Source organism: Ursus maritimus, unplaced genomic scaffold (genome assembly GCF_017311325.1).
Source record: "Ursus maritimus isolate PB19 unplaced genomic scaffold, ASM1731132v1 scaffold_2, whole genome shotgun sequence".
NCBI classification, from domain to species: domain Eukaryota; kingdom Metazoa; phylum Chordata; class Mammalia; order Carnivora; family Ursidae; genus Ursus; species Ursus maritimus.
In genome coordinates this window covers 87,168,782-87,181,013 of record NW_024424452.1, presented here as the reverse complement: position 1 = coordinate 87,181,013, position 12,232 = coordinate 87,168,782, and the positions used below count along the sequence as shown (strand labels likewise).

The following is a 12,232-nucleotide window of genomic DNA, read 5'->3' as shown; positions in this document are numbered from 1 at the left end:
GGGAAGAAAATGGGGGAAAAATGTGGATAAAGAGGTAGGAGGAAAAAACAGGGGTGGGGGGAGGGATAGACACCATTCCCTTCTTACAGGTGGATCTCAGAAGTTAAATGACTTGCTTAAGAACATATGGCAAGTCTGGGGAAGTTCTGGGACCTGACCAGGTTTTGAGGCTCTATACAAGACGTTTTCCACATCAGCCTCATGCCCTCTGTGGTACAAATGTCACATGGTGAAACTGCTTCCATGCACTACTCCTACATAATCTCATGACTCCATAGCTCTACCACACATCTTATAAAGGCAACTTCACATGCCAGGCAGGGCTGTCATGTCAAAACCTGAGTGCAGAGCAGAGAGGGGTCACTAAGGACTGAGCCCCTTCACAGGCTGATATTTGTAAGGTACAATCAGTACCATTGCCTTCCTTTTATATCTCATAACCAAGGACAAAGGGGAGAGAGGTAAGGGCCTCAGACTGACAAAATTTGGGGCTGATAGTCTTGGGGAGATGGTCAAGCTGACATAATGTGCTAAGAGTACAGCCAGGAGTTGGGGCTTCAGCCTCTCTAGTTTATCACAAATGATGTGGGGATACTTTGAGACATGTTGGTGCCTATGGTGAGACTGCTAAGCTTAGATACCTGTAAACATAGAAGCCCTTGCCAATTAGTCTCAAAGCTGGTTGCCTAGGTCACAGTCTCTTCTCCAGGACAGTAACATAGAATTATCTATCAATTTTGGACACTCTTAATGCCCCCACTAAGTAATTTTTACCCCTAATTCTCATATCCGTAAGCCCCTCTACTTTCTCCAGTTCAAGAGTTTAGGCAAATCCAAAGCTGTTTCTCTTTATGAAAAGGCTTCAAGTCTTTGCTCTAACTCTCTAAATCCAAGCAGAAATGAATAATGTGGGCTCCTAGGTGCCTCAGTTGGTTGAGTGTCCAACTCTTGGTTGTAGCTCAGGTCATGATATCAGGGTCCTAGGATCGAGCCCCGCATCAGGCTCTGCAATCAGTGGGGAGTGTACTTGAGGATTCTGTCTCTGCCCCTCCCTCTACCCCAAACCTGCTCATGTTTTCTCTCTCTTTCGCTCTCAAATACATAAATAAATCTTTTTTTTAAAAGATTTTATTTATTTATTTGACAGAGATAGAGACAGCCAGCGAGAGAGGGAACACAAGCAGGGGGAGTGGGAGAGGAAGAAGCAGGCTCATAGCAGAGGAGCCTGATGTGGGGCTTGATCCCATAATGCTGGGATCACGCCCTGAGCCGAAGGCAGACGCTTAACCGCTGTGCCACCCAGGCGCCCCTACATAAATAAATCTTAAAAAAAAAAAAAAAGAAAGAAATGAGTAATTCAATGCAAGAGTAAATACCTTTTAATATCATGGGCTTTGGTCTTTGTACACAGACAAGATAACTCCCAGGTCGGGGCAAGGCAGACCCAAAAGATTGATGAATCTTGCAGTTTAGTCTATTTTGGGTGTTTTCAATGTAAGTTGATTTAGGGGGATGAATTTAAGAGTTAATGTCCCTTGAAATAGGAAATCAGTGGAACCCCCTTCCCTTGTGGCTGCAGTTGGACTGTGACATATTTGTGAAGAGAAGCTCTACCTCTTTGGCTATTTCCTATTTTGCTTTATTTATTTATTTATTTATTTATTTATTTATTTTTTGCAGGTCTTTGGTCAGACACCATTTTATACTGTTGAAAATTCACAGTGGAGCTTGTGGCCAGAAATACCTTATGACTTGGTAAGATTCTTGAATGGCAGAGCATTTGGGATGGGGAGAGAGGGACCTAAATTGGAAGTTTGAATTGAGAAATGGAGAGATAAAAGGAAGAGGAGGCCCAGAGGGTGACTCTGGAAGAAACTCTAAAGCAGGTGAGTAGGACCTTGCAAACAGCATCAAGCCAAGTAGACATTTCTCCTTTTTGTGTTTTTACCACTTGGGCAGACAATTGCTGGTGAATTATCTCCTCTATATTGTAGTCTATGGTCAGCAAATGATATCTATCTTTCACATCCACTGTGATTATTGGGGAGCAAATGTTTGGAACACAATTTAGAAGAACTCTGGGGCTGCACCTAGTCAAGAAAGAGTCTGAGAATTGGTTGGCAATGCCTGCCATGAGCACAGGATAGGAAGTGGCAACCCATGGGCCACATAGTGATTATTTGCATTGTAAGTTATAGCTTAAGGTAAGGTACCACTCTGAAATTCCTAATGATTCCCTTATGATTCTCTTTCAGAAACATGTCTTTCTCCCAATTTTTTTATCTCTTTATATTTTCCTTGTCCATTGTCTTTCTCTTCTCCTTTTCCCCCTTCCTGTTCTCCTTTTCCACTACATACAGCTTAGACTTACCAAGGCCTTCTGCATGCTATACTAGTGGCATGTGGGATCAGAAAGATCACTCTAAGCCATACTCACAAGATTTTGTTTTTCTCTAAGACCTGGAGAGCTGAGAAAGACACTCCCTCTGATTCTTATATTTGATTTCCCTAGGAAAACCCTGAAACTTAAAATCTTTATTTTCTTGAAATAGAAGAAATAACCATCAACACCACAGAAATACAAAGAATTATGAGAGACTACTATGAAAAATTATATGCCAAAAAATTGGACAACCCAGAAGAAATGGATAAATTCATAGAAACATACAATTTCTAAAACTGAATCAGGAAGAAATAGAAAATCTGAACAGAACAATTACTAGTAATGAAATTGAATTGGTGGTCAGGAAATTTCCAACAAACAAAAGACCAGAACCAGATGGATTCACAGTTGAATACTACCAAATATTTAAAGAAGAGTTAATACCTATTCTCCTCAAACTATTCTTAAAAATAGAAGAGGAGGGAAAGTTTCCAAATACCTTCTACAAGGCCAGCATTACCCTAATACCAAAACTATACAAAGACACTACAAAAAGGGAGAACTACAGGCCAATATCTCTGATGAATATAGATGTAAAACTCCTCAACAAAATATTAGCAAACTGAAATCAGCAATACATTAAAAGGATCATTTACTATGATCAAGTGGGATTTATTTTGTGGATGCAAGGATGGTTCAGTGTTTGCAAATCAATCAACATGATATACCACATTAACAAAATGAAGGATAAAAATCATATGATAATCATAATAGATGCAGAAAACGCATTTGACAAAATTCAACATCCATTCATGATAAAAAACTCTCAACAAAGTTGCTTTAAAAGGAACATAACATAGTAAAGGCCATATATGACAAACTCCCAGCTAACATCATACTCAATGATGAAAAATTGAGAGCTTTTCCTCTAAGATCAGAAATAAGACAAGAATGTCTACTTTTATTTAACATAGTACTGGAAGTCCTAACCACAGCAATCATATTTTTTTTTAAAAAAGGCATCCAAATTAGTAAAGAAGTAAAACTCCCTATTTGCAGATGATGATACATATGAAGCCCTAAAGACTCCATCAAAAAATGTTAGAAGTAATAAATGGATTCTGTAAAGTTGCAGGATACAAAATTAACAAACAGAAATCTGTTCTGTTTCTATACACTAATAGTGAAATAGCAGAAAGATAAATTAAGAAAACAATTGCATTTACAATTGCACCTAAAAGGGTAAGATACCTAGAAATAAATTTAACCAAGGAGGTGAAAGACCTATACTTTGAAAACTATAAAACACTGATGAAAGAAATTGAAGATGACACAAACAAGTGGAAAGACATACCATGCTCATGGATTGGAAGAATTAATATTATCAAAAGGTCCATATTACCCAAAGCAATCTACAGATTCAATGCAATCCCTATCAAAATACTACTAGTATTTTTACAGAACTAGAACAAATAATCCTAAAATTTGTATAGAACCACAAAAGCCTCCAGAAAGCCAAAGCAATCTGGCAAAAGAAGAACAAAGCTCAAGGTATCAAAATCCTAGATTTTACAAAGCTATAAAAATCAAAAGAGTATTGCACTGACACAAAAATAGACACATAGATCAATGTGGGTTGGGTAGATCTATGGATAAATCTATCCATAGGTCTATCCACAGGACATAGAGCCCAGAAATAAACCTACACTTATGTGATCAATTAATCTATGACAAAGCGGGGGGGGAGAAAATACAATGGGGGAAAAGATAGTCTCTTCAGTAAATAACGTTGAAAAAACTGGACAGCTACATGCAAATGAATGAAACCACTTTCTTATACCACACACAAAAATCAACTCGAAATGAATTAAAGACCTAAATGTGAGACCTGAAACCATAAAACTCCTGAAAGAAAGAATAGGCAGTAATCTTTTTGACATCAGCCCTAGCAACATATTTGTGGATATGTCTCCTCAGGCAAGGGAAACAAAAGGAAAAATAAACTATTGAGACTACACCAAAATAAACACCATTTGCACATCAAAGAAAACCATCAGGAAACAAAAAGGCAAACTAGTGAAAGAAGATATTTGCAAGCGATATATATAAGAAAGGGTTAATATCCAAAAAATATAAAGAACTATACAACTCAACACCAAAAATAAGTCCGATTAAAAATGGGCAGAAGACCTGAATAGACATTTTTTCCAAAAATGATATACAGATGGGGGTGCCTGGGTGGCTCAGTCAGTTAAACATTGGACTTATGATTTCAGCTCAGGTCATGATCTCGGGATCATAAGATCAAGCCCCGTGTAGGGCTCTGCACTCAGCATGGAGTCTGCTTGAGTTTGTCTGCCATCCTCTCTCCTTCTGCCCCTTCCCCCGCTTGTGCTCTCTCTCTCTCTCATTAAAATAAATAAATACAATCTTAAAAAATATATATGTACAGATCACCAACGTACACATTAAAAGATGTTCAATATCATGAATCATCAAGAAAATGTAAATCAAAACCACACTGAGATACCACCTATACCTGTCAGAATGACAAGAAGTAACAAGTGTTGGTGAAGATGTGGAGAAAAGGGAACCCTTATTCACTGTTGATGAGAATGTAAATTGGTGCAACCACTGTGAAAAACAGTATGGAGATTCCTCAAAAAATTAAAAATAGAACTGCCATAAAATCCAGTAATTCCACTACTGGGTATTTACCCAAAGAAAATGAAAATACTAATTTAAAAAGATATATGCACACCTATGTTTATGCATTATTTACAATATCCAAAATATGGAAGCACCCTGAGTGTCCATCGATAGATGAATGGATAAAGAAGATGTAATGATATACACACACACAAACTGGTGGTTGCCAGTTAGGAAGTGGATGGGGGGATGAAAAAAATGGGTGAAGAGAAGTGAAAGCTACAAGTAAAAAGAAAAATTATATTCTTCCTTCTCTAGTGGCTCAGTCCCTCAGGGATCCAACCTGTACTCTAAATTATGTAGTGTGAGTCTTTGTGTCTTTTTGTACGTGTTGTGCATTTGATATGGGTTAGGAACTTGTGAGAAATTGTAAGTGTGCTTACAAAGAAGCAAGTTGAATAGAGTTATGACTTGACACCACAGATCATAATCTCTTCTACTTCTATCTAGCAAGACTTAGATCTTTTCTTAAACAACTTGACTCAGGAATAAGAAAAAAATTTAATAAAAGACCAAGGCTTTTCTTTTCCTACCCATTCATGTTCACTCCTTTGGGAGCCTCAGCTCAAGTCGTCAATCCCCTTAGATACTATTTTTAATCAACATACCTCTGCTGTGGGCCAGATACTGCAGGTATGAAGTTATTTATTGCCGCTTGCTAAGCTGCATTTCTTAACAGTTCAGTTCCATTTCTATTTTCTGTTCCTATTTTGTTTGGATTCCAGAATGCAAAGTACAAAGGATTATTGACCTGGTTGGAAAAATACCGCCTACCTTTCTTCTGTAAAACCAACTTGTGTTTCCATTACATTCTCTGTCAGGAGCTCATCAGTTTCATTAACTCCCCAGAAGGAGGTAAGCATGAGAGTGTGTGTGTGGAGAAATATGGGAAACCAGGCTGCATAATGATCCTGTGCCTGTTAGTTCTATAGTAAGGTACAAATACTGGTCACTTTTGTAGCCTTAGATGTGAGGGTGTCTCAGCTTGTACTGCAGCAGTACGTGAAATCTTAGGCTGAAAAATTGGTACCTAGAGCAATAAGCAGGAATCAGATAGGTTATGTATATTAGTTGTCTCACTGCAGCCAGAAGTGAGAGAATTACTGGTGGACACACAACATGGCAAAATTGCCTAAAATATATCCGGAATCAAACATAGCTCACCACCATCATTGCTCACCTGGTCTAAGCCACCATCATTTCTCACCTGGCTACTGAAATCATCTCTTAATTAATCTTCTTGCTTCTTCTCTTGTTCTCCTGCTCACAGCAGCCAGAGAGAGCCTTTTAAAACTTAATTCAGATCATGTCACTCCTCTGCTCACTGCTCCATACCCCCACCAATGGCTCCTGTCTCGGTATAAAATCCAATGCCCCTACAATGGCCTTCAGGGTCCTAAAGATGTGGTTCTATTACTTTTAGGACCTCATCTACTTCTACTCCCCCCACCTTGCTTACTCCATTTCAGTTATACTTGACCTACTTGCAGTTCCTCAAACATGCTGGACACATTCTCACTTCAAGGCTTTGCATTGACTGTTCACTCTGCCTGGAATGTTCTTTCTCCATATATCCACATTGGCTCCCTCTCTCACCTCTTCAGATTCCCGTGCAAATCTCACATCCTCTGTGGAGGCTACCCTGATGACCTTAATGTCCACTCATCAAATTCTTGCCCTAGCACTCCCAACCCCCTTTACCCTCTCTTATTTTTCATTTTTTCCTGTAGTGCTTATAATGTTCAACCTTACCAGATAATGTATTTATTATGCTTATTGTTTATTATCTGTCTCCTTCACCAAACGTAAGCTCCTTGAGGGCAGGGATTTTCTGTTTGCGGAGGTATCCCAAACACCTAGAATGGTTCTAAGTAGTAGACATGTAAAAAATATTTGTTGAAAGAATGAATTAGTAAAATTCCCATCTAGGGCTGAATTGATAATTTGACTCCCAGCTGCACCCTGAGGAAAGTCAAGATTCAGGAGATACCACTGAGTAAAATGTAATAAAACACCCAATATATTCATCTCTTTCCTTCAAAATATATTCATGTTTTGAGAAAACTGGATCAGCAAAATCACTGTCCGGTGGGGATTATAGAAGGCAAGAGGTCTTGGTCAGAGGGTGTGGGTTGTACTGTGTTTGTGGGTCCCTCGTATTATGCTTGTCACTAGAGGGTCTATTTCCTACCTTCAAAAGCACCACATACTCATAACCAGCTCATCTAACTGGCCACTATTTTTCCTCACTCACTCTTACTGAATGGGGATCTAGCTATGCAAGGCTGAGAGAGGTGCTGGAGGAATAGCTCATTCTCTCTCTCTCTGTATCTCTCATCATGGACCTTTCCTGGCAGCCAAGATGATGAGATGGAGAAAAGCGGACCAGTGGCTACTCCATAAGTGCATTGGTGGGGTCAGAGGAATGTGGCGCTTCTGTACCTACCTCAACAGCAGCACAGGTATGTTCTTGGAGTGGCTTCTGGAGCCTTTGCAAGTTCTTACAGCTTCCAGGATGCCCCAGAGCACTTATTGATAGTAATGTATGTATATGGGAAATACAGTGTTTTATATTGTTGTCTTTGAAAATGGGTCCACGATGTAGGTTAGGGCAAAAGCAAGCAGAGTGCCTTTCTTTTATTCATCCATTCATCCATTCATTTAACAGTGTTTGTTGAGCACCACTGTATGGCAGCCACTGTGAACAAGAGCCATAAATCCCCACTTAATAAAGCTGCCACAATGGTGGGGAAACAGACAAGGAACAAGTAAATAAACAAATCCATATGAGTGCACAAGTGTTGGGATGCACTGCTTTCTGTTCTCTTGGGTCCAGTGGTTGATGAGGGCTAGGAGGTCAGCAGCCAGCTAGTTGACACTCCAGTTCAGCAACGTTAAATTTCATCTAAGGACAAGCCCTAGTTTAAGGGTGAAATCCTGTATTTCCAGGGAGCAGATAGGGAAGAACTAGACAGACTATCTTTTAGTTTGTCACTCAGACTCCAGCCCTGGCAAAGTTGTGAAGCAGGAAATGTAGTCTTTCGCACCTTTGGGCTCCATTATTATTCTTCTGGCTGCTCTTGGTCCGTGGTATAGCAAATGTTCTTTTTAGTTCTCATCTTCATTTTTTTTTTTTTTTTTGGATAAAACTCAAATATCTCATGATCCATCCTCAGAGTCTTGCAGTTTTCCCCAAAGTGGCAGTTTTTCTCACAACATCAACACAAGTCACAAAAGATCCCTATCCATTAAGTCCTTTTTCCCCACGCCTCCATCTGCCCCTACATTATGACATTACTAGAGATGATGCCTTAACCTAAAGAAGTGACCAATGGTGATGTTGGAGGCAGTTGAACAGGCTGGTGCTGGGGAGTGGTATCAGCTGCTACACCCAGATGCAACCACTGAAGGGGCAAGATTGGGCTGTAGCTCTGTGCTTACCTTTTCTTTTCTTTCCTTTCCTTTTCTTTTCTTTTTTTTTTAAATTTTATTTATTTATTTGACAGAGAGAGAGAGACAGCCAGCGAGAGAGGGAACACAAGCAGGGGGAGTGGGAGAGGAAGAACCTGGCTCCCAGTGGAGCAGGGAGCCCGATGCGGAGCTCGATCCCAGGACCCTGGGATCACGCCCTGAGCCGAAGGCAGACACTTAATGACTGAGCCACCCAGGCGCCCCTGTGCTTACCCTTTCTAATCTGTAGGTGAAGAGCTGGTGGATTTCTGGATCCTTGCTGAGAAGATCTTGAGCATAGATGAGATGGACCTGGAAATGAGAGACCACTATCTGTCCCTCCTCCTTGTGCTGAAGGCTACCCATCTACAGGAGGGCTCAAGAGTGGTAACTCTCTGCAACATGAACATCAGTAAGAATTATAAAGCGTATCTGAACTGAAATCACTGGGGGAGGTAACAAAGAAATCAATTCAGTGTGTGATATATCACTCAGTCTCTCATTTTGCAGACTGCTACCCTCTCCATTTTCAATGTATCAGGGATGCCATTGGGAACCCTTAACAGGGAAGGGTTGCAAGAGACCAGTCATCCTTAAGCTTCTTCCTGAGATATTACTCACGAGTTAAGGTTGGGTGGAAAGAATGAGGAAGAATTGGGACAGGGTAATTAAACAGCTCCTGAATCTTCTGAGACTGCATGGCTTATCTTTTTTTAAACTGAGATTCCCTAGAACAAACTACAGCTCACAGGCCAAACATAGTGCGTGTAGCCTATGAGCTAACAATGTTTTTATATTATTAAAGGGTTAAGGAAGGAGACTGTGCAGCAGAGCCTGTATATGGCTCTCAAAGACTAATATATTCACACTCTGCCTTTTACAGGTTTGCCAGCCTCTTCTCTAGAACATCAGATTCACCTAAATTTATTTATTTGTGTGTGTGTGTGTTTATTTATTTATTTATTTATTTATTAAGTAAGTAAGTAAGGAGACATTCCTAACCTAAATATAAATGTGTTCCAGAAGATTTGCTGTTTGGGATTTGTCACATTCCTCTATTCATATAGATAATTGAGAATTTATGACATTAAAATCAGGGCTAGTAATGACTCCTTCAAATTATCCAGTCTAAACTCTTCCTCTAGGCAGATCTGACTCAGAAATCCCTTTCTTAAACATATTTTCTTGTGTTGTTTGCTTTTCTTTACAAGAACATCCAGTTGTCTAAAAAATAATTCAAGGAATCCCATAAACTGGCTTATTTCTATGGGGAGGAAGGAAGGTAATGAGAGAAAGGGGTCACCATTCCCTGAGAAAACCTTAAAAATGTGTTTATTATATTTTTGTCCTGTCCACACCTCAGGGTTGCATGAAGAACAAATGAAATTCTATATACAATGACATTTGGAAAAATTCAAAAAACCACTCCCAACATCATTTATCATTACCATCACTATATCATTTTCATCCTTCATGTCTCTTTTCTTTCCAGAGTCCCTCCTGAACCTCTCCATCTGGCATCCCATCCAGTCAACCACCAGAAGGGAGATCCTGAGCCACATGCAGAAAGTGGCTTTGTTCAAAATTCAGAGCTATTGGCTTCCCAACTTTTACATCCATGCCAGGACAATTATGGTCAAGGAGGAATCATGCCAATGTCTGATGCAAGAATATGAGACTCGCCTGTGCACTGTTTGCTGTACTCATGTAGGAGAACTCCCTCTAAACATGAGCATCAAGAAGTCCCACCATCCCCCAAAGCAGTATTCGAGCAGGAAGGCCAAGAGGAGGATGTGGCAATTGATAGACCATGGCTCTACTCTGGAAATGGATACCAAGCCAGACATCAATATTATGCCCTCCCAGGAGATGTGTTCTCCAGAGAAGAACACATACAAATATAAATATATACAAATGCCTTCCCCGAAAATAACTTCTTCAAAAGAGAGAATAATCAGTTCCTTGGAAAAGGATATTTTCTGTGCCAGGAAGTCCAACATGAAGAAGAAAGCCAAGAGCCACCTCCACATGGAGGGCCTCTTTGAGACAACGTTCTCTGCACACCTGAGGACTGTCACCCCCATCATCAGTCATTCCCCCGAGATGACAGTCAAGAAGGCCATCAAGCAAAGCATCTCCTTAGGATACACCCACTGGGCCTTGTGTGCTGATGCCTGTGCAGGGAGTCCCTTCCGGGACCACCTGAAAAAGCAGAATTTGAAAGTGGAGATCCAACTCCTGGACCTCTGGCAGGACCTGCACCATTTTCTCAGTGTCCTGATGAGTAACAGGAAGACTGGGAATGCCACCTTTCGTCACATGCTGGGCAACCGAATTTGTGAGCTCTACCTAAATGAACAGATTGGTCCATGCTTACCACTCAAATCACAAACCATTGAAGGCCTGAAGGAGATGCTGCCTTCTGGGGATATAAACCCCTGGATTCCCAGAGCCCAGAGGGAGATTTGCAAGGTAGGCCATGTCTCACAGAAATGGGTTAGTATCTGGAAGACTAGGTCAAGACTGACCAAAAATCCTATATGGTCACCTAGACCAATTAATGATATAATTACCTACATGATTCTTCACATATTGAAGACTTGGTTGATCTCTTAGGAAAAAGCTATACAAATTCCCAAGAAAGAGCCAAAATTCAAAGTAGAATGGAAGTGGGCGAGTGGTCAACATCCACTTTTTATTTCTTCTTTAATTTCCCCTTGTATGGAATCTCCCAAAACCATGAAACTCAGAGTATTCTACTGAGGGAAGTTCTAAGAATTCTGTTCCAAACATTATGCGTTGAAATGCAGGGTAGACTAGACTAAACTAACCATCAAGGAAATGGTCAGTTGGTAGGAGTTTATTCTTATCCCAAAATATTAGATAAAAGTATGCAACTATCTTGAAGACTCACAGGAGATGAAGGCCATAGCTTGAATATTGTATGGTCAAGATCTCGGCAGAAAACAAATGGCAGAATCGAGTTGGGTAACAGATGAAAGCCTGATACAAGGGACTGCTTACAAAGGAAAGGGCATGAGGGTAGGGAAACCATGGGAGATCGTGCAACACCTCAGGGCCAGTAAGGGTGGGTCACTTTTCTCCCTCTGAGGCCTGGAGAATTGAGGAGAGGAAGCAGTTACCAGAACCAGGAGAGAAAGAGCTGTATGGGGTGGGACACTTGGCAGGAACTCTGTCAGTAGAGGTGTATAACCAGTCCTCAGTGATCTGGCCAGAATGGATCAAGGGGAATAGCTAATCCCAAGCTCACTCCCCTCCTTTCCCATCTCTTGCTAGGACACCTAACTAGATCAATCCAACATGAGGTCAAGGGAGCCTTTTGATGTGGCCCGAAGAGGTTAATTTCCCAAGGCACAAGCAGAGTGAAGAAGGATAGAGAATAGATCTGGAAGGGCAGGTGGATATAAACAACTTATTTAATGTATTAAAATGTATTTGCCTTATAAAGCATGTTTACACATATTACCTCTTTTAGGCTTCTTAGAACCTCAGAGGTGGACAGGGTAGTACTATTGCCACTGTTGTACAATAGAGGTAAATGAGACCGCTAGAGGATAAGTGGGTTAGCCCAAAGGCACACAGCAGGCTAGTGGAGAAACCAGGGTCAGAACCCAGGAGGTCTTGGCTCTAATACCAGCACAATTTCCAGTACATCTTAGTTATCAATAG

The 12,232-nt window shown here is 40.5% G+C and overlaps 1 protein-coding gene across 1 annotated transcript in view; it reads left to right on the top strand.

The window, feature by feature from the left end:
* Positions 1–12,232, top strand: part of RGSL1 (regulator of G protein signaling like 1) — a gene marked incomplete at its 5' end in the record, with an annotated part of 122,444 nt that overhangs the window by 50,036 nt on the left and 60,176 nt on the right. Inside the window, 5 exons of the mRNA XM_040634501.1 lie at positions 1,681–1,755; positions 5,818–5,947; positions 7,450–7,554; positions 8,793–8,954; positions 10,035–11,014. Coding sequence (XP_040490435.1) covers positions 1,681–1,755; positions 5,818–5,947; positions 7,450–7,554; positions 8,793–8,954; positions 10,035–11,014 — 1,452 coding nt within the window. The remainder of the gene's footprint in view (positions 1–1,680; positions 1,756–5,817; positions 5,948–7,449; positions 7,555–8,792; positions 8,955–10,034; positions 11,015–12,232) is intronic.